General features: G+C 37.5%; 1 protein-coding gene across 1 annotated transcript in view; it reads left to right on the top strand.

Annotated features, from left to right (window-relative positions):
• The window catches only part of LOC109080143 (receptor-type tyrosine-protein phosphatase S-like), a 135,579-nt gene that overhangs the window by 25,772 nt on the left and 86,313 nt on the right, over window positions 1–23,494 (top strand). Inside the window, exons 2-3 of the mRNA XM_042712281.1 lie at window positions 6,014–6,182; window positions 22,796–22,941. Of these exons, the coding sequence (XP_042568215.1) occupies window positions 6,098–6,182; window positions 22,796–22,941 (231 nt within the window). The 5' untranslated portion in view covers window positions 6,014–6,097. The remainder of the gene's footprint in view (window positions 1–6,013; window positions 6,183–22,795; window positions 22,942–23,494) is intronic.

The following is a 23,494-nucleotide window of genomic DNA, read 5'->3' as shown; positions in this document are numbered from 1 at the left end:
ACACTTAGTTTGTGGTGGAATACACTGAAGATTTACCATATTAGTTCATCACAACCATTAAACATGATTTGTTATTGCTATTGCTAATCGGTTGCAGGTAGTAGTGGAGAGTGGGGACTTTCTCATTATAGAGAGTATTTTTTGGACAGAAATGTACTTAAACTGTCAGTCTTATCAGTCTTAAATATCTTCTAAAGGTTTATTTTATCCCTGTGTAGGAGTATGTTAACAACACATATAGATATTAGCCTCAAAGCTAACAGATATGAACTAAAAGCCACAAAGCTTTATGGGAGTGCCATGTTTGACTGCATTGCAGCATATCTGTTCCTCTCACAGAAGTGAAAGGACTCTTGGATTTATCTCCCTGAAAGCGCAAAGGTCAAATGTGCCACCTGGTTTTCTCAGAATGACATATCAGCATGAAGCAGCACTCGCTTTGTTCTGACGCGTGCATAACATTCACTCCCTCCGTTTTGGTTGTACTCAAGACTCAGAATTATGTAACGGCTGTTTGGATAGGATATAGGAGAAAGGTTCTCCTGGTTCTCTTGCCTCTCACTTCCCTGCCACTGTCTTGCATCTTAAGTGGAGACAGAGCGACTCCTGCATGTGTTATTTTTCATCGAACATTTAATCTCGGCTCCATGGCACATCTGCAGCGCAGGGAAAAGCCGTAGATCATCTTGCTGCCATTGTAAACAAACGCAAAAGCAGGAGGCTTTGGTCACAGAAGACGTTGGTGTCTTCTCTCAGTGTCTCTATGGATTGCAGCCATGACGGCAATGGCAGGTGTGTGTCTTGAAATGAGAGGCAATCACCTGATAATGCTGTGATTGTTATGCATCTGTGTGGAGCATTAGAGGGAGAGGATAGAACTGGTGAAAAATATTTACATAATGCTCCCACAAATGCATGCAAATGCATATGATTACTCAACATTGGCAGTGTACGGCAAGGCTTTAGGATGAATCTCACTAAATCTGTCAAGAACATGTCCTCTTTATTCTTGTCACAAGTCAGATTTCATCCTAACATCAAAAGTCTTTAATAAGAAATTGTAGATTACAGAGAAAGTAAAGTAGATATTGGATACCTATTTATATATTCTCATTTTCCTTTGTTCTATCTATCTATCTATCTATCTATCTATCTATCTATCTATCTATCTATCTATTATTATTTAATTTATTATTTAACTTTATTATTATTTTAATTAGAAACATTACTTATTTTTTGTGACATTTACTCTCTACTAGTGATTCTTTAGGGCAGAAAGCAAGCAAAGTAAGTGGTAAAGTATCATTAAATGCTTCCTGTGAGGTAGGAAGTTCCATCACATCAGTATTGTTTTTGTGTCACAATTAATACACGTCACCAGTGCTGCAACTTTCCAGATGCTTGTTATTGGATTTCACAGTGTTTTTCGTATACTCGTTTTAAACGATACAAACTTGGGTTTACCACTGACTTTAAATGTCTGCTATACTGTCAGAACTGAAGTGGAAATAGTAGCTGAATTGTGAAAGCACCTCTGGCTGAATTTGCCGCAGGGACGGATGCTTGGCCTCTCTCTGTGCTCTATTCAAAACGGCAGCCTGGACAGCAAAGAAAGACAAACATGAAGTCAAGCCACCTGGACTACACAGTCAAATCTGGCGCTGACATGAAAGCCAGATGTGTGTGTGCTCGAGCTCTCTCACTTTACGGCTGCGGACAGACACAAAAGTGTGTGTGTGACCGCAGAAGGAGTGTGTGTCCTTGATAATTGGACTGAATCAGGAGCCATTCACAAGGGCCTCTGTTGCCTGTAGCATACATAGGGAACTGCGCCATAACAAGAGGCTCTTTAAGGGATATTACATTCGCTCGTAAATAGAAATGGCCACAGCATTGTTTTATGAGACCCCTCTGAGGTCTTTTGTCTTGAATCTGGTTTTAAACCATCACGTTTTTAGTGTGCGTATAATCAGGCGGCCCATTTACCTAGCATAAAATCAGGACCCCGTGTTCTTTTCCACTTGTTTTTGGTGGCGGTATTGTGCGTAATGACATGCTACTCACTACACAGCGTGCATCACTTCTTTAGCTATAATCTAGACGTCTAATTAGCATTCGTTAGCTTCGAATGCATGTGACGCTGATACATCTTCCTTTGTAGCATTCATTAGCTTCAGAGATTGCAGATTGTGATGTTAGCATGCCATCATCTACAATATCGAGAGTCAAAGGTGACTAAAGGGGTTAAGAGAGTGTTGCAGCGAGGTTTCTTTGCGATCACGCGTGATTGCGCAGTTATCATCGGTTTGATCTGCATATTGAGGAACGCTCTCTGGAGCGCATAATTGGGAGTTTTAATTGGACATACGCCATGGTTTCTTCCCTCACACAGACTCACTGGGGACTCCGATCTGGCTTCCTCCTCTGATTATCCAGCATTAAAAGTCACACACACTGTTGTCCTCCCAGTTGTTATGCAGCTGCATCTGTTTCTTTTCTGAGCATCTGCATGGTAGTTCCTTCGTCGACATGCGCTGCTACCAGATTTTTGCATTCTTGCGTCAGTCTTTGCAAAAACCAGGATGAACTACTTAACGTACATGCACATAAACTCACAGCGCTGGCTGTCTTTCTGTCTTTCTATCTTTGTTTTTCAGCACTGTAGATTTCATAATCATGCAAGCGCATTAAATGCAGCATGCGCCGTCCACAGCCACAGTTTGAACTTGGACATTGTTTATGACTCTTCAGTGCTTATTTAGAAGTTGTTGTTTTGATATTTCTGTTCACACATTAGAACGCAGTTGTGTCTTTGATGTGCTTGCGTCATTTTAACATGCCTATTATTTCTGCGACCGCAGGGCATGCATCTTTTCGTGTACCCCAGTTTAAAATGCCAGACCTCTCAACCTTTCACTCTCTTTTCTGTCTGTCGTCGTATCTCTCCGTTTTAGTGCCGAATCCGACATGTTAGCATTAATAATGCATGGAAATGTGCAGGATTAGGAAGCCAGCCAGTCATGAGTGCAGCCCTGATTGCATCTGACTGCTGGTGCTCTCCATTAAAAAGAAAACACACACTCATATGGCATATCGCCACTGTCTGGAGCTAGCAAAAAAGATAGGAGATAGAACTGAAGATAAAAGACCTGGGCACACATACAGTAAATGCACATCTCTAGAGCCGCTCGACTGACTGTAAGTGGTTGCGATGCTGGTATCCGCAGGCACTGTGTATCCTTGGCTCATAATGGCTTGTTTAAAAAAGCCTGGATTATTTGCATGCTTTGGAGTTTGGAGGTGTGGGGTTTCACACCAAAACTGTTCAGTATGTACTGAGTGTGGCACGATTTTGCTTCAGTATCCAATGCATGCAACACATTGTTAGGAATGGCATGCTAAACCATAATGGCATGACGCAAAAGTATGATACCAGTGTTTGAGCATTTTTGCAGAGTCGCTGTGCATGTAGTGTCGCTCCCCAACAAGTCCATAACATTCGCCTCTCCGTACAGCTCAATTATTCATACACACAGGTCCTTGTGCATATTGCATGACGGTGTGGTTGAAATGCAAATGTTGTCCCAGCCTTTGAGGGCTAGCCAAGGTGGGGAACATGAACTGAGAGCATTCGATTCGAGAAACACCTATATTCTGGTGTCAGTAGGTTTCATAAACTTTGGCACCAAATTTTGCACAATTGCCAGCAAGGAGACAGTGTTGCATTCGTGAAATTTAATCGCTTTACACCAAGCATGACACAAATTGTCTGCTTTTGATGAATGCAACATGGTTGCATTTGTTATTACGGTTGTTTGGGGGGATCCATTGTTTTGTTTTAACTCATTTTTGCAATGAAACTTCAAACCTTGCCATTTCAGACATGGTGAACAGGAGCTGCATTTGGAATCTGATTTGGACAGCCTGCGTAGAGGAGCATCGTAAATCAGGGTGGACATATTCCTCCTCTTTGTCTGGGCATGCCGTGCCTGTTTGGCCCTATGCTAGTAGCACTCCAGAGCTGAATCCCTCGACTGACGTTTTCAATTGTTTATGTGGAGCAGAATTTCAAGTGTCGCAATGCAGGTTGACAGGAAACCCCAAGCTGACAAGCCAGCTGTCTTTAGGTCCTCACTCGCGCATTATGACTTCCAGACTCTCTGGAAATGTAACTCCACACTAGAGAAGCACAAATAGTGGTGCAGACTGACACTGTGTGCGTGGATGTGATGACTGTGTTATTGTGTTGATCTCAGCAGAAGGACACAATAGACTTATTATGAAAGTTTGAAGTGTCTCACGTGGCCTCTGGGGAGGAGAACAATAGTGGACTGGTGCAGTGCGTTATGTCGGCACCCACAATCATAAATCTTTGCTTCTTGGTGACATTTGACTGTTTAGTTTTCAGTGTTGAAGAAGGGTTACAAGGTGTTTGAGACTTCTCTTTCATTTTTTAAAATCAGTTATTATATAATTTTATATTAAATAAATTATTATTATTATTATTATTATTATTATAAATATTATAAATAATATTGTTACAAATTATTATGATAATATTTGACATAATATTATAATAATAGTATTTAAGCAATATTATAACAAATATTGTCTGTATTTTTTTTTTTTTGGGGGGGGGGTACATAATATGTCCAAACTATATTGGTTTTTGGACAATTTATATATTTATTTTACATTTTTATTTTTTTCTATTAATTTATTTATCTAAAAGTATTGTATATTTCATTATAAATGTTCATTTCCCTTTTTTCTCACATTTGAAATGACCATTGCAATAATCTAGCACTCACTTAAAATGAATCCATAAAAATAGATATTTCTGTATACTACATATTGTAATGTGATGCCTAAATTCACTTGTAGCATTTTAAGGTTTTGGTGCTTTATTTCTAATTTATTTATACATTTATCAGTTCATTTTGTCTTTATACTATTTTATACAGTATTTAATTTTTCTTCTTCTTCTTCTTCTTCTTCTTCTTCTTATTATTATTATTATTAAGAAAGCCCAGCGTGTCTGTGTCCATATCATTTTTATTTTATTTTCCATATTGGGCAATATTGGATATTTAATTATACATGCTTATCTTTTTTTTGTTTGTTTTACATTTAAATTATGTTTGCCATCATTTGACACTAAGTTAATCTTTTAAAAAAAAAGTTTTATATATTTGTATTTATTTATTTCAAATTAATTTACTCATAGCATTTAGGTTTTTTTTTTTTATATTCTAATTTATTTAGACAAAATGCAAAATATTAAAAAATCTAACATCTGACATCCCACATACCAGTTTTACCAGACTTCCTAACTTACACATTCCACAGTAACCACATTGGTCCTCCACCAGATCCCCAGGGCACAAATTAAAAAAGTGCCAGCTTATACTGTGACTTGTTTGAACACCCTTACTGAGTGGCACAGGCCTGGAAGTTCATCTACAGATGCCACAGTAACTCTTTACAGAGTCTCATCGCTTCATGTCAACATCTCTTTCATTCTCAACGTGAGCAATTGCTTCCGAAAGCAACTACACGTGTTCGCGCATCTCTTGCCATCTTGCCATCTGATGTACTTGCCATCTTTAATTAAATGGTGTACAAGCACGTTCGCCGGGTTTCCGCCCTGCATGTGTGAGAAACACAGCAACCCGCGAGTCGACTCCCGAGGCAGGGAGCGGTGACTGGGGGATTAATCGCAATTTGGCTAAAACAAGGAGACGCCGTCTGAAATATTGATGAGTGTCTTGGTAATTACAAGACGGGCGTATAAGTAAATAACGACGAGATCCAGCGATAAAGCCTGACTAATTATGAGTTGTGTAAAACTGTAATTGGGAGTCTGAGGGAATGTGAACAGGCTCAAACTGAGCGTTCTGATAAAGTGTGTGAATGAACTTGACTGGTGAAACAATGTTAACATATGCATGTTTATCTCACCTGTCAGTGAGTACCGTTACTTATAAGGATTCTCCTGTTTTCTATCCTCCAGAGTGCCAAACATCCAGTGTGCCGACCCTTCGTCTCCAGCCTGTGGGGCCGCGGCTCTCCAGACAGGTCAGAGGTCATCTACGACATGATGCCAGCCAGCCACCTGCCAATCCTGCTCTCCCTGAGCGCACTGCTGCTGTCTCCGCTGCTCACCGGCTCCTTGGCCTTATGTAAGACCAAACTAAGATGAAACTTGAGTTTAAGAGTCAAGTTTAAGTCTCAAGTGTGTCAAAAGTCTAGAATAGACAGTTGTTTTTTCTAGAATTAAGACTAAGTGTCATGCAAATGTAAAGACTTCAAGATTCAGGTGGCTATTTTGGGTCAGCATCTGCGTATTCCTTTCACAGGCCAAATATTGGCTGATTCAGTGGTTGAGGGTGGTCATATTGGTTCGACATTGACGTATTACCATTGCAGACCCAGTATTGGCTGATTCAGTGGATGAAGGTGGCTGTTTTGGGTCAATATTGACGTATTAAAAATCAAAGCCCCAGTATCTTATTCCTCTTTTTTGGGTCAACATTTATGCATTTCAATCGCAGACCCAATATTGGCTGATTCAGTGATTGAAGGGTCAATATCATTGTCCTGGATTCTTGTAACTATTACGTAATGAGTAAACAGTAGGACTATTCTTACCAGCAGTTGTGAGAAGTTCTGTCATGGCAGAGCGGCAGGTTTAATGTTTGAAAGAAACCTTTTGTTTGTGACAAATCTTGAGGTTAAGACTAAACTTTAGCTTTTCTTAACATTTGTGATGGTTCATGATGGTCAACTAGTTGATTAACCTTATCTCCAGTCGATTAAGAAACTTGTGTCGATTAAGGTATACTTGTGTAAACTTTCAGAACTTTTTCTTTGTGACAGTTTTTAAAATTAAGAACTCAAGCTTAATTAGGAAATTCAATAATACTTTTAATTTGTATTAGTTTTGATACTTTTAGTGACGTCAGTTTTAATTAACTGTAATTTAATTAGTTTTATCTCTTCAGTGGTTTACCTGATTTAATCCTCTCAGAAAACATGTATTCTTTAGGTCAATTAAACCTGAAACTAAGCTAATTAGGCTATAAAGGATTTGTTTAAACTGATTAATCAGCTAGTTATCCAGCCAAACCGACTAGTAGATTTTGAAAGTCTGTGGTTTTGCACATTCACAGTTGTTAAGGCTTCATAATCATCTAAAACAAAACTCTGTGTGGGTTTAAGGATCTCCCCGTACACGTAGAGACTTGAAGCACGAGATCACTGTTTATTGGATTATTTCGTCTCTCTTTTCTGCGTGTATATCTCTTCATCAGGCGGATCGGGGCTTGCGCTGTCTTTTAATTTCCAAGGCTCGAAGTCAGGATTTGTTCTGCACCGTTTCTCCCCTAAGATGGGTTTAGAGACGCATTAGGGAAACAAAACAAAGAGTCAAGTGAAGTAAAGATAGGCGAGTGCAAGCGCGGGATGAAAGCGGCGGTAAAGCCTCCCCCTACTGCTTTCAAGCCTAAAATAGGTGTAATTCAAGCGCTGCCCGAGAGATAACGTGAGAATGGGCCGCTGTGAGATACGTGAGCCACGTCTTTGTGTGCCCGACATTGTTCTGTTCTCCTGTTTGTTGGATTTGTAAGGCAGCCCAAAATCTAAAGTATGTCTGATGCAATGAGGGTGAGCAAAACTATTACGAGTTGTGGGTTTCTTGAATGTCTAGTCGATTTATCGGACTATGATTCACGTTTATTCAGGTTCACATTTGTAAAGAGGTGTTAACTGCAGATGCATTAAAAAATGGCTAGACGTAGCGCGGCAAAATGGATTTTCTCCAAAATTATTTAAAGTCTTATTTTTAACGCTGTTTGGAAACGCAAAAATGGTGCAAAACTTTGTAATTATGCATTTTAGAATGCAAATAAACACAAACTCGAGCTAGAAGCATTTGCATTGTTTCTCAAATTCTTACAAAAAAATGGATAAACCATCAAAAATTTCTAAATTTGGCTGTTTTTTTAATTGTTTTTTTTTTTGCATTTGTATACTTGCGTTTTTCACCTCATTTTCTTAAAAAAGAGATCCCAAAATGAGTCCATAATTTCATACACTAACTCCTAACTAAGGACTGATTTGTGTCTCTTTTTTTCATCTCACCAAAAAAGCTATAAAAATTAAAGTGGATCGATTATTTGATCAGAAACATTTGAGTTCAAATTGAGATTTTTTGAGACGTTGTCGAGATCTCTTCAGGAACTGATGAGTAAAATCTCAAGCATTTGTTGTTTGTTTATGCTCAATGTAGTCTTGGACAAACAATTGAGACAATAACTAGATCACATTTGTGTTTTTCTTTTTATTATGTGCTGCCTATGACTATAGGATATATAATTTCTCACTATCAATCCGTCTGTGTTTTTGTACCGCGACGTCCTCACATTTGCTCTGCGTGTCTGTGTTTGTGTCTTCTGTGTGATTCAGATGTTTACTAGGCAGTGCACATCGTCCCAGAGCTTTAATCACTCCATCCCCCCTCAAACCCCTGGCCACCGAAACCCTGCGCACGGCGCCGTCTGATTGGCTACGATGTCGTCATCTGTACTCTCCAGGCTCTGATTGCTAATTACTGTCTCGTCAGGTTGTCGTACAGCACAGCCGGCTGAACGGGGGACATTCTGTTATTATTCTTTTGTCATTTTCATTGTTGGAGAAGCTTTGAAAGTAATTCTGCGAAGCGAAAGATGCTATGCTACTATTTTGGATAAAAAAGTTAGCATTTAGATGTTAAAAGTTAGCAGTAAGCGATAGTTACATAAATAATTATAAATAAAAATCTAAATCAATTAAATTAACCTTTTTAACTGTTCACTGTTCACCTAATGCTTTGTATGAGAGTCTGGAAACTGTCAAGCAACTCTTTTTGGAAAGGAATTATAAAATAATCTCTAATGAAATTCATAGTACTACACCCAAATCTCCAAAGCAACAATACATAAAAACCTATAAGTACAATACAACATGACATAAAAATACTCCAAAACAAATTAGCATGTAGCTACTAATTGGACAATGTTGCTTGTTTCCAGTTAAGCTAGTAGCATCTCATAGATAAATCAAAATCACATTTGTTTTTCTTTGAATATCTTGTTTTGCTCAGAAATGCATCTAGTTGTGGATGTAAATTGTGTTGCAATCTGTGTCGTATTGACTTTAAGTGGTTTTGTTTAAAGGCGCCGTTCGGCCCACACACGCCGTCCAGGTGGATTTGTGATTGTGGTGTCGTACAGCTGCGCCACACACAGGCTTTTACTTACACACACACACACACACACACACACACACACACACACACACACACACACACACACACACACACAAAGCGAGTGGATGTCACCTCTGCGAGAGGTTGCCAACCGCATGATGTCATCTTTACCGCCTCCCTCCCTCTCGCTCGCTCATGCTCTCATAAATCAACATGTGGTCGACTTTTAATCAAAAAGAAAAAGGGCTGTGAATAAATCTGGCTTGTGGTAATAAAGCTGGGGGCTTGTTTTTGGGAAAGTCCAGCAGTTTTACATTTACAAAAAGAAAACACACACACACACACACTCACTCTCTCTCGTGACATACAATCTGGCTTCTCTCTCTCTCTCTCTAAAGCTGGGGCACACTCACTGGTGTGTGTCCTCCAGTCTTGCTCTGTCGCCCAGGCTGGAGTGCAGTGGCGCGATCTCACTGCAAGCTCCGCCTCCAAACACACACCACACAACACACACTCACTCTCTCTCTCTCTCTCTCTCTCTCTTCAAAACTCACACACACACACACAACACACACACACACACACACACCACAACACTCACTCTCGTTCCTCTCTCTCTCTCTTTGAGTGCACACACACACACACACACACAAACACACACACACACACACACACCCCCCCCTCTCTTGTTCTTTCTCTCTCTCTCTCTTTCACAAACACACCACACACACACACACACACACACTCTCTCTCTCTTCTCTCTTCTCTCAACAACACACAACACACAAACTTATAGATCTCTCTCTCTCTCTCTCTCTCTCTTTCACAAACACACACACACACACACACACACACACACACACACACACACACACACCGTCTCCATCCGCACTATAGGACTTGCTGGCATCAAATGAATAAATACTAGCATTAGATTATTAGTTTAGTTTGGTGTGTGTGTGTGTGTGTGTGTGTGTGTGTGTGTGTGTGTGTGTGTGTGTATTTGTGTGTGTGTATTTGTGTGTGTGTGTGTAAATGTTATGTTGTATATTCATATTTGTAAAATAAATACTTTGTAAAAACTAAACGTATATACATGTCTTTATATATAATATTTATTATGTAAATGTTGCATTTATTTATAATTCATTTGTTTTATTATTGTATTGCATACAATAAAATATTAAATGAAAATAAAATATATTTCTTGATGTATTTGTATGTAAATGTTCATTTTATTTATTAGTTTTATAGTTGCTTTATTATGCAGAATATTGTTTTATGTAGAATATAATATACAATAAAAATCTCACATGATATAAATGTAATAAAATACATAAATACTTTTTTATAACTATAAAGAGAAATGCATGTAATTGTGTAGTGACCAAAAAAACTAAATAATTTGCATTTGGTTTTATAGCTAAAATTAAAGCTCTTATAATTTAGCTTTTAAAACGTTGGTCTTCAAAATAACATTTTATAACAATACGCTTTTATATTTGTCTTCAAATTAACAAGCTTTTTGACCAGAAATGTTTTCTGTGATCATGCAAAAAAATAGTCGAGTGTGTCCAAACGTTTGACTTGTATTGTATGTATTAGCATGATTTCAGCCGTGCACTCTTTAATTCATATCCTTCAATTTGGGATGAGGCGTCAAATTAGGGTCCACTTTCCCACAATCCTCCACACCAGCTCTAAAAACAGTCCGTTTAGCTTGGGTGTGCCTCTGTCTGACCACAAAACACCCTGTCCAGCGCCGCACTGACCGGACCAAAATATCCCGTGTCGAAACTGTACACCGCAATCTGCACAATACTGTGGTCCCACGTAGCGCCATAAAAATCACTTTGTGTTTCTGCAGCCTCAGAGTATTATTGCTCAATAACACAGGCCTGTGTTATTCTTCCATTTCGAGTGTTTATGTTCAGACTGTGTGCTTACAATGATTTCCTGTGGCTGTCGCTATATCGGGAATTGCACCAAAGGTCTGTTTTTTGGCGTTACTTAGAATGGTGCTCATTATGTCGTGATTTTTCGGGAAGCGTCGTGCTGTAGCATTTAGCAATCTTCTTAAGTGTCTCCGAGCTGCCTGCACCCTTGCCAGCTCCTCTACACTTTGATTGACTCAGGCAGAAAGTGACGTGAGTGATTTCAATAACGTATTTCCCTTTTGAAGCTTCCAAGCAAGAGATTTCAGGCCCCTGAGGGAAAGAAACCCCCCTTAGTCTTGTCTCTTTAAAGTTATCAGCTAAAAGGCCCGGATGTCCCTCATTACCTGCTTCATACAGTGCTGTGGTTTAACCTCCCTGAAGCTGCTCGATTGCCTAAATCTCTGATGCTCATGTCTCGGGCGGCATCCGTCTGCAGACCACGCCGAGGCTTTTTTAGGTTGCTTGTTAAAGGGCTAGTTTACCGAAAGAAGAAATCCCTTCACCCTCATGACGTTGTATCGTTGAGCACCAAAAGAGACGCTTCGATAAATGTTCATGCTGCTCTTTTCCAAGAATTGTGACTAGGGCATGTCCAGGTCAAGAAATGACAAAAAAAAAAAAAAAAACACCAGAAAACTTGTCTGAATGACACGTGCGAAGGCTTTGCATGCAAAATATGTTGAAATGTATTTAATAGCTTTGTTAATGCAATTAACATTGTAATTAAAATGTTTTTTGCAAGTCAAGATTGAATATGCAAAAGTATAAATTATATTTTAAGTCAAAGACTTTAGTTTCTTCCTATTTCTCACATAGATCTACCTTATGACTTAAGGAGACTTGGAATGTAGTGCACTAGTTGTTGCAAAACCACATTTTTTCTTTTGTAGAGCACAAAAAGATATGTTTTGACAAATGTTCATGCTGCTCCTTTCCAATAATTGTGACTAGGGCATGTCAAGCTCAAGAAACTACAAAAAAAGACCTGAAAACTTAAACTGAAAAAGATTTCCACCATTTCTCACGTGCTAAGATTAAACATACAAAAGTACAAATATTTCAGATTTACGAAAGAAAAGACTTAAAAGTCTTCCTGTTTCTCACGCAGATGTTTTGATGAATGTTTGTGCAGCTCTTTCCGAGTAAGCTCAAGAAACAACAAAAAAGCACCATGCAAAAAGTCCATGTGACTTATGTGATTAATTCTTAATTTTAGTCTTTGTGTGCAAAATAAAGTCAAATTTGTGCCTTATTAAAGGAAATAACATTATAATTAAAAACGTTGTTGCTCCAGAATAGACGCTAAATGTGAAGATTTGTGCCATTTCTCACGTTAAGCATTGTAAAAGTTGTCCCTGTGATTTGTGAGATGTACTTCAAGTCTTTACTTGGAAAATAAAGCAAAACTTATTATGTTTTTAATACACAAGGACTAGCGTTGTGGTACTTTTTTGGAGCTTGACAGCCCCTGATCACTATATCCTTTCATTGTATGGAAAAGAGCAGCTTGAACATTCTTCAAAATATCTTCTTTTATGTTCCACAGATGAAAGTAGGTCAAACATGTTCGGAAGGACACCTGGGTGCATAAAGTCCTGCAGTAGCTAATTTGACCAGCAGATGGCTCTTCGGTGGATCGCGTCAGCTCCACCTGCTGTATCTATAGACACACACTTTCCTGGACAGCCCAGATTAATCATGAAGCAGATTAGCAGGCTCGGATTTACTGAATGTCAAAAATTATTATTGCATGTCACCTTCGTGATCCCACATCACTGGCTGAGACCGTTACTCGAGTCCCATCAGGCCTTGCATCAATAGATTAAAAGGTCACTTTCCTTTTTGACTCCAAAAATGAATTTTTCGAGCAAATTCGGAGACTGTATGAGTAGGAATGAATCATTTACAGATACCCAAGAGGCCTTTGATTGCATGTACTACATGTGCTAAAGCGAATATTTGATGATTTTGTTTATTTGATCTAGTGACGCTCGTTTTAGTTTGTTTATTGTTCTCATTTGCATAATTGATGTCACGGCTACAATTAAAAGCGGTCATCCGTTGAATTCAAGCCTGACTGACATAATGATGTTGTTTGTGTTGTCTTTTTCTCATCTAGAGACATGTTTCATGCATAGTGAGATGTTTATTCGCCATCATTTGGGCTTTTGGGGATTATAGTATTTGGGGATGTTTTTGTACAGCTTTATCTAATCTTTGTAAATGACCCTAAACGCTCATTTGAGATTCTCACGGCCTATGCCGTCCACTCCGAGGACTTTGACCCTCGAGCGATCACAGGTGTCTGTTTTTACGAGGCCTGTCAACAAATACCACTCGCCCGAGGACGCTGTAAATCACATTAGATTGTTGCAATTTCCTCCTCGTCTCAGTGGACCGGCCGTTTCAAAATTGGCCTTATTGTTAAACATCATTTCCTAAAGCTCTCAGTAGACTTTGACTTGCTCACCCCGCACCTGCTAGAGATTTCCTTATCCAGAAACAAGTGGCTCATTGGGGTCAGCTTGGAGTATCATAATCAGTGGTAATTGTAGTATGACAACAGGATTATTGTAAGAAGACAACAACAACAACGAAAAAAATCAAGTGTCTATTTTTGATAGTTTGATAGTTTTCTTTATGAGCTTTTATGTTCAAGTCTTTATGTTTCTCTTAAAATGTGAACAGATGCACAGACGTTTGAATTCTGCTGAGCTGATAATGATGAATTTTATAATTGTTTAAACCTAGAATTTTTTTTATTTATATTTCTCCTTTTTTTTCAGGAAAAAAATCTGAGAAATAATTGTCACTATTCGCTCTCCACTTAATCTCATTGCTGTCTACGAGAAATATTTCAGATGTTAAAGAGATTTCAGTTGTTTTTATTTTTTTATTAATGTTGTTTAATTCCGATGAGCCAATAATATTAATATTTTATTATTAAGCAAACGTTTTATTATATATATTTTTTAATTATAAATCTCTATGTCTAGGAGGAATAGAGATGAGATTTCAATTTTCTTTCCCAAATAAAATTTTGATAAGCCAGTATTAATAATTATTTTTATAATTATTTTTATATTATTATATTTTTTTGATTTTGATTTTTTTATATATATATAAAATTCTGATAAGCTGAAAATATATATATATATATATATTTAGGGCTGTCAAATGATTAATCACGGTATTAATCCACATCCAAAAATAAAGTTTTGTTTACATAATATATGTATGTGTACCGGGTATATTTATTATGTATATATAAATACACACACATAAATTATATATTAGAAAATATTTACATGTATACATTTATATATTTATATTCTTATTTTATATTATATATATTTAATATATAAAAATAACATATTTCTTCTTAAATATATACATGCATGTGTGTGTATTTATATATACATAATAATATACACAGTATACCACACATATATTATGTAAACAAATTTTATTTTGGATGTGATTAATCGTGTTTAAGCATTTGACAGCCCTAATATATATATATTTCCTTTTTTTTTTTATATATTTTTTCTCAAAAAAATAAAAAAAAAATTAAAAACATAAAAAGATATATATATATTTTTTGAGATGATTATTTTTTTTTTTTTTTTTAATGTAAAAGAAAAATCTGAGAAAAATGTTGTTGTTAACAATAATAATAAAACATAATATATTTTGATTATTGATCAAGATATTGATCATGAATTTAAGTTTATGTTTTTAGGAAAGAATCTGAGAAGCAAATGTCGTTATTTGTTCCACACTTAATCTCTGTATACAAGAGATTGAGATGGGAAAGAGATTTCAGTTGAGGCTTTTATTATTATTATTATTATTAATAATATTTTTTGCATTTTTATTCCTTGTTTTTAAGTCTGAAAAGTCATTATATTGCAGACACCGGTGTGTTTTGCCCAAATCCTGTTGTCATGCTCTGAAGTATAAGTGACCCGCTAAGCGCTAATGATGACCTCACGAAAACATCTGCACAAAAACCACATGTGACCTTTACTGCCATCTGTTATGAAATCTCCTCTGAGTGGATTTAGTTGCTCACAGATGCTCCACAACTGTGTTTTTGACTTAGGATTTGCATTACCCCATATAACTAGATATATATCATTTTTTCTGTCCTTTTATCGTTCCTCCTCGCAGCGATCCAGCGAAAGAGAAATGCTCGGCCCGTGTGTTTCCATAGCAATGGCCCGGTCTGAAGTCAGATCTGTTGACTGATTGGCATGTTGGTTTCATGTGGCCAGAGAGAGAGAAAAAGTCCAATTGGGAGGATGAAGGCCCGCTGAGACCAAATGAGAAGCAGTCGTGCACATTGCCACAAATCTCTGTGTTCAAGCAGCCGAAGCTAAACCTGAGACGCAGTTCTTTTCCTCTCACCTTTGGCCGACACTCAGGACTTTCTCGTTACAAACCCAGATTGGTTAAAGAGATAGTTCACCCAAAAATTTACTCACCCTCAAGTCAGTCAAGTTATAGAATTTTAATATAATGAGTTAATATAATGAGTTTTTTTCTCTGGTGGAACAGTAAAGAAGATTTTTAGATGAAACCGTGCTCTTTAGTGATTCATAAAATGTAAGTCAATGGCTACCGTCACTTTGAAAGTCAGAAAAGCACATAGAGACAACACAAAATGAATCCCCATGTCTCCTGATGATATATTGATGTCTTATGAAGCGAAACGATTGGTCTGTGCAAGAAACTAAACATTATTTACAACATTATTACCTGCAATCCAGAGCCTCAGACAAGCGGTCCAGAGTGTGGTCCGGTATGTAAACAAATCATGATTCTTTTGAATCAGTTATTTTTAGTGAACTAGATGAACCATTTCACCAAATCGGACTGAAGCGTCTGAAACAGTTCACGGTTCTAGGAGCACAGATCTACAAGTTACACAATCAAATCTCACTTTCAGACGCCTGACAGTCACTCTGTCTGGAAATGAGCCGGAATACTGTCTGATCCTGTGATGAATGAATCATTCAGCACTCCAGCTCCTCTAACAGTCTCTGAACTGAGGAAACAGTTCGACTCGAACCGAAGACCGATGAGCTGCTGATATGCTCATACATGAACCGAGAGCTTCATATGAATGTTTTTATGGTTTCTCAGTGTTTATGTAAAAAGGTGAGCTGATGAAGACTAGTTGATTCACTTTATGTGCTTTAGACATGTAAAACATCCACATTTCACATCATTATTGGATGCTTTAATAATATAATTGTTTATGCATTATATTACATTTAAATTTAGTCATTTAGCAGACGCTTTTATCCAAAGCGACTTACAAATGAAGACAATGGAAGCAATCAAAATCAACAAAAGAGCAATGATATGCAAGTGCTTTAACAAGTCTCAGTTAGCTTAAACGCAGTACACGTAGCAAGGGCTTTTAAATAATAAATAAAAAGAAAAAAAGATAGAATAGAAAAATGGCACAATCAAGCGACGTTCACTTACAGAACGCAAGCTTCTAGAGGGCACATAAGTCTGAAGTCATGAATTTAGGTATGGGGTGTAGAGCCAGTGGTGGTTTTGTATGCAAACAGCAATGCCTTGAATTTTATGCGAGCAGCTATTGGTAGCCAGTGCAAATTGATAAATAGAGGTGTGACGTGCATTCTTTTCGGCTCATTAAAAATGTATCTTGTTGCCACTTTCTGGATTAATTTTAAAGGTTTGATAGAACTGGCTGGAAGACCTGCCAAGAGAGCGTTGCAATAGTCCAGCCTGGACAGAACAAGAGCTTGAACAAGGAGTTGTGCAGCTTGTTCTGAAAGAAAGGGCCTGATCTTCTTTAATGTTGAATAAAGCAAATCTGCAGGACCGGACAGTTATAGCAATGTGGTCTGAGGAAAGTTAGCTGATCATCAATCATAACTCCAAGGTTTCTGGCTGTTTTCGAAGGAGTTATGGTTGTGCCTAACTGGATGGTGAAATTGTGATGAAATGATGGGTTTTATGAAACCACAAGCAGTTCTGTCTTGGCAAGGTTGAGTTGAAGGTGATGGTCCTTCATCCAGCAAGAAATGTCTGTTAGACAAGCTGAGATGCAAGCAGTTACCGTCGGATCATCAGGATGGAATGAGAGGTAGAGTTGAGTGTCACCAGCATAGCAGTGGTATGAAAAGCCATGTTTCTGAATGACAGAGCCTAGAGATGCCATGTAGACAGAGAAGAGAAGTGGTCCAAGAACTGAGCCCTGAGGCACCCCAGTAGTTAGATGTTGCGACTTAGACACCTCACCTCTCCAAGATACTTTGAAGGACCCATCTGAGAGATAATACTCAAACCACTGGAGTGCGGTTCCTGTGATGCCCTTTGCCAGTAGGGTTGACAGGAAGATCTGGTGAACAACCTCAAAAAAAGCAGCGGACAGATCAAACAAGATAAGTATTGAAGTGATTATTATATGATTGCGTGATTATATAAACAAACTAGTGAACTGAACCAGTTAATTGAACTGAACTGTCTGAAAGAATCGTTTGCCTGAAGCTCTGGATTTCAGTTTCTTGCACAGACTGATCTTTTCGCTTCATAAGACCTCAATATATTGTCAGGAGCCATGGGGATTCATTTTGTGTTGTCTGTATATTCTCAGAAAGTCAGTAGCCACTGACTTGCATTTTATGAATCACCAAGGACCACGGTTTCAGCTAAAAATCTTCTTTACTGTTCTGCTAAAGAAAAAAGTCATCCTGGATGGCCAGAGGGTGAGTAAATTAGCAGCAAATGTTCATTTTCTGGGTGATCAATACCTCTACAACACCCTCTTTTGTCTTTTTGAGGCTGCTGTAAATATGAAGATGATTGCAAGGACCTTGTTGGCATATATGATTGTGTTCAAAACCCCGGTCTTGTTGTCATAAGAGCAGGTGCTTGACTTGTATGTAGATGCTGGTTTAGAGCGTAAACGTTGCAGATGTTTACCTGAACTTGTTGCTCACATTGATTTCTAAAAATAACAGCCACTCAGGATATTATCTGGCACCGGGATCCCCCATAATTGGCTCTTTCAGAGCTAAAGTGCGTATGATATCAAAATGTTCCTCTTTACCCTTTCAGATAAGCCTCAATCAGTAGTTGAAAGGTGGCTATTTTAAAACAAGATGGGCGACAAGTGATGCTCTCTCCCCTTTCCTAAACGCCGCTGATGGGCTGCCATTTTTTGTGCCTGCATTTTTCTAATTCTCAGCATAATAGAGCTCTTTTTTTTTTAAATATAAGTCCCAAAAGGTTTTTTTCTCTGTTGATTATGGTGTTAGTCATCTAACTGCATCTGTGACCCCGAGCCTCCTATTATAGGAGTCTCTCCAAATGGAGGCGGAAGAAACATGTTATTGGAAGCGTTTCGAAAGTCCTGCAGCTGTTAATGCAAGAAAAACAGTCTGAAAAAAGAATAAAACAATTTTTTAAATACAAGTAACTATAAACTATCAATAACATATCTGCCATAAAATTAAAATAAATAGCATATGTATGTGTGTGTGTGTGTGTGTGTATATATAGATATATATATATATAAAACTAAAATATTTTATATATAATATATATATATATATATATAGATATATATATATATAAATACAGAAACATAAAATATATATATAGATATATATATATATAAAACTAAAATATTTCTTTTTATTCATATTTAAAATATATATAAATACAGAAACATAAAATATAATAAATAAATATAAAAAATGTATACCTTTTCTAAGTAAAATATTAAAATGCAGTAATAATAAGAATAAAATATGGTTGATATTAAAAATCTATACTTTTTTCATAAAAGTTTCCTGGTTTGTATTATTTTATTATAATTTATTATTTTATTGATATATGTTTACATTATATGTGCACACATACACACACACACACACACACACACACACACACACACACACACAATAACATTACAATTAGTATAAGATTAATATATTATTATTATAATTAATATTATTTTTTTTATGAAAAATTAAATAAAAGTGTAAGGTGTAAAAGTTACCTCCTGTATTACAATATATATTTAAATATTTTATTATTCTTATTGTTTTATTTATTTAAAAAAAATATATTATTTATTACTGAATATATATTATTATATATTTTCATGTTTTTAACCAATAATAGTAATGAAATGTGCAAAAATATATTATGCCTATTATTAAAATATATTTATTAAAGTTACCTGTTATAGTTTCTTTTTTTTTTTATTATTAATTTAATAACGTGTTATGTATGTATGTATGTATGTATGTATGTATATATATATATATATATATATATATATATATATATATATATATATATATATATATATCAGAATTTTATACCATCCAGAATTTTTATACCAATGCAGCCTGATTGGATGAGCCACTTTCATAGTGATTATATAGTTGGTACACACCTGCATCAGTTATTGCTATATTATACCATATGCATATAGTCTCTGTTAGTTCGGCCCATCTGTGCTTGCTTGTGCCATCAAGAAGAGGAAAAGTGTGTTCATTTGGTATGGTTTCTCCTTCACAGTGTTAGTTGTATGTACTGTAAACACCTGCTCTGGCGTTCAGAAGCGGGTATTGGCGAGTGGAAAGGTTAATTGAGGGAGTGATCTTCTTTGTCTCATGAAGTAGCATGGCTCATCAAAGCTTCTCTATTACACTCGCAATCTCTCGTCAGACGCGTTGTCAGAAAATCCATATACGACTGTCGTGTGTGGCCGCTGACGGTCACGGGCTACACACAGTACGCAAGACGCTTACACCACAGGAGACTGAACTATAACCTCAATTTATCACTCACGGCTAGTTTTTTTGTCCTTCATTGTACATCCATAACCCTTCACATTTTATCCCCTCTCAACTCTTCTACTCTTGTTTAAAGGATTTATCAAGGACTTTCGGCCTTTTGCTTGTTTTGGTCATTCAGTTTAGTGTTTACAGTGTAAAGAAGCAAAGCCAGGGCCAAAATAATGAACAATTTACATGCATCAACAACATTAATCAATTAACAAAATCCTTTAACAAAAAGCGACTTACAGTGCATTCAGGATATACAATTTTTTTTTATTATTATTATATATTTTTTTTTACCAGTATGTCTATATCTATCTTTTTATCTATGTTTAAAATTATATTTAGAAATATGCTATTCCAAACTTAAACCTTCAAACTTTTTTTGCCAGGATTTCTCAAGCCAACAATGTTCCTCTTGATAAACTTTTTTAATTTAGTTGAATATTTTATTCATTATTTCAAAAGTGTTATTTTAAATTTGTATATTTTATACAGTTTTTACAAATGTAATTATTTATTTTATTTATATTTTATTTTATTATTTCTATATTTTTATATAACATTTTACTTTTTTATTTTTACTTTTACTATTTTTATAATATCGCAAAAATAGGAGTCACTTTTAATTACCCCAAAATCAATGAAAATATTATGAAAAAATATCACAATGCTGAAAATCCTTAAAATTAGAATTATGTTTCCCTCTATATAGAAAGAGTTAACAAGAATGATTTTATTTATTTTATTTTATTTTTTTTGCATGAAATGTCAGTGTCTGTGTCCTACAGAAGGACATGCTTAAAATCTCACCAGAGCAGTTCCACCTGGCTCACGGTTCAAAGAACCATGATGTTTTTGATGTCTTGTTTTTGCTCTACCAAACAATTATGACTCATACTTACTAATGTGGTGAACCTGTGTGCGTTTGTGTTGTGAAAGTTGAGCTTTCATGACTTCAGAATGAAACAGAAGGTCCCCAGGCTTCATCCTCTCCACTCTCTGGAACTTCGCTTCAAGTGTGTTTATCCGCACCCGAGATTCAGGGGCTCGCCTGCCTGCCCATGGGCGGTTAATAATTAATTTGCCGTGCATGCCTGACCGTTTGATCATCGCCTCATATCTGTGCGCTTTCTGGATTTTATTATGTTCTCCCTTGAGAGTTTCTTCTCATGTCTTGTTGTGTCTAGCTTGACCTACTGCCCTGCAGAGAGAAAAAAGCGAGCGCCAGTGGAGGCCCGCCGAGAAGAGACGAGGTAGACAGCATCATAATTTGATGAGCCAAGAACGAACTACTCTGTTCTCAGAGGAAAAAAAGACACTTTTTCCCCCTAAAAAAATAGCAAAACACAAAAAAAAAAAACAATAATGGAAAAAAAGTTCATACAGCTCCTGCTCTCCAGAAGCTGGAATAGCTAGGTCACAATCTATTGTCAGCGACTGTCAGTTCTGCATGTCGTTAGCTTACAGATGGCATGTCTTACAGGAAACGTGCGTAGGGTTTTGGATGTTTCACCTGACAAGGGGATTTCAAATCAAGACAGAGTCACAGGTACTTTATTATTCATTGGGCAATAAATTATTCAGAGTGGCGTCTACATGCACATTGTCTATGGTGTAATTACTGGCATGCTGAAAAACAGCCACTTTCCATTTGCGCCGATGCACGGTGGCCCCAGTTTCTTGTCGACATCTCTATCGTAGCAGAATGGGTCACAAGCCCACTCCAGTCCTATTTTACGGTCGAATGCGCTGTGAGTAACTGTTAAATTGCGTGTGTGTGGGTGTGTGTTCAATCACTCTGTAATTTAATTTAATTGATTTGCTGTTACAGTGGCCTTGTGACGAATTGGGTTAGCTTCACTTTACCTGCACTCACTGTTCACTATAGCTTGCTAGTGTAACCCCCCCGGGTCCTAACCACAACACCTCCGTTCCAAGTGGTTCTCCGGCATGGGAGGCAGGCGCACTAACAAGGAGGCTAAAGCCACTAGCATCAGTCGCTAGTGCACCTTTTGAGATCAGGGGAGTGAGGTTTACCTGCACAGCACCTACATGCTGGCCTCCATTACACTCACCACCCTAAACCTCACTCCCAACCAGGTCACGGCACCAATGAAACCCCCGGGTCCTAACCGCCACACCTTGTTCTTGTTCCGAGTGGGTCTCGAAACCAGGTCTCCGGCATGGGAGGCGAGTGCACTAACAAGGAAGCTAAAGACTGCAGCCACTAGCGTGCCTCTTGAGGGGAGTGAGGTTTACCTACACACTGGCCTCCGTTACACTCACCCCCTAAACCTCACTCCCAGCCGGGTCACGGCACCAATGAAACCACCCCGGGTCCTAACTGTCACACCTTGTTTTGTTTCGAGTGGATCTCAAACCCGGGTCTTCTGCATGGGAGTTGGGTGCACTGACAAGGAGGCTAAAGATCTTGAGATCAGGGGAGTGAGGTTTACCTGCACAGCACCTGTCCGCTGGCCTCCATTACACTACCAGTATGCTTATCTTACTATTCCTGCAGTATGAACATTTTATTTATACATTGAATGTATGACATGCTAAAATGCGAAAAGAAAAAAAAAACACTTTAAGAGGCTATTTTCCCACAATGTAATGCACTCAACTTGACTGTGCATTTCCAGTGTGAACAGGAAGTAATATCAGCTGTCATCATCTCTTTCTTGACTCTTTTGAACAGACAAAATGTAAGGTGTTTTGTTGACAAAAAAGCTGAATGCTAATCGTATTTTGCTTGTTTTCTTTTTCTTTAGCTTCACCCAGGTTCACAAAGGTACCTGTTGACATGATCGGTGTCTCCGGAGGTGTTGTATCCTTTGTATGCCAAGCCACAGGTGACCCCAAGCCAAGTGTAACCTGGAATAAGAAAGGAAAGAGGGTGAACTCTCAACGCATCGAGGTGAGACTTAGCATGCTAGCACTTATTCAGTATATCAGTTGACGCCATCAAAAAGACATCTGGAACTGTTTTTTGGTTCAATCTGAAGTGTTTACATAGCATACATATCTTAGCTTCTGTGGGTTTTAGACTATATCTTATATTCCTTTCTTGGTTGCTGTATTCTTTTGTCATAACACAGCTGGCAGCTGTAGTGTTGATCAATGTTTAGTGTATCTTAATTAAAACTAGCTCCGTATTTAACCACGATGTCACTAAAAACTTCCCTCAAAAAAAAAAGATCAACACAAAAATACGTTGGCGGTTCCGATCCACTCGTCGGCATGAACCCAAAAGTATGCTCAAATTATCATCTTGGTTGAATTTAAAAGTCATTTCATGAGGGGTTTGAATTAATTCGATTCCCTGAAGGCTTTGCTTTGATATTGATCTACACACACTTAGGACAGTGTGCCATCACTGGGCTGTTTCTCATTATCATAGCCTTGAAAACTCACCCGCCAAAAAAGCGAAGAGATTTTTGCCACTGGCTTACAAAGAACCTCATTCCTCT

Source organism: Cyprinus carpio, chromosome A22 (assembly GCF_018340385.1).
Source record: "Cyprinus carpio isolate SPL01 chromosome A22, ASM1834038v1, whole genome shotgun sequence".
NCBI classification, from domain to species: domain Eukaryota; kingdom Metazoa; phylum Chordata; class Actinopteri; order Cypriniformes; family Cyprinidae; genus Cyprinus; species Cyprinus carpio.
The sequence above is the reverse complement of the archived record's forward strand: the minus strand, read 5'-3'. Positions and strand labels throughout refer to the sequence as shown.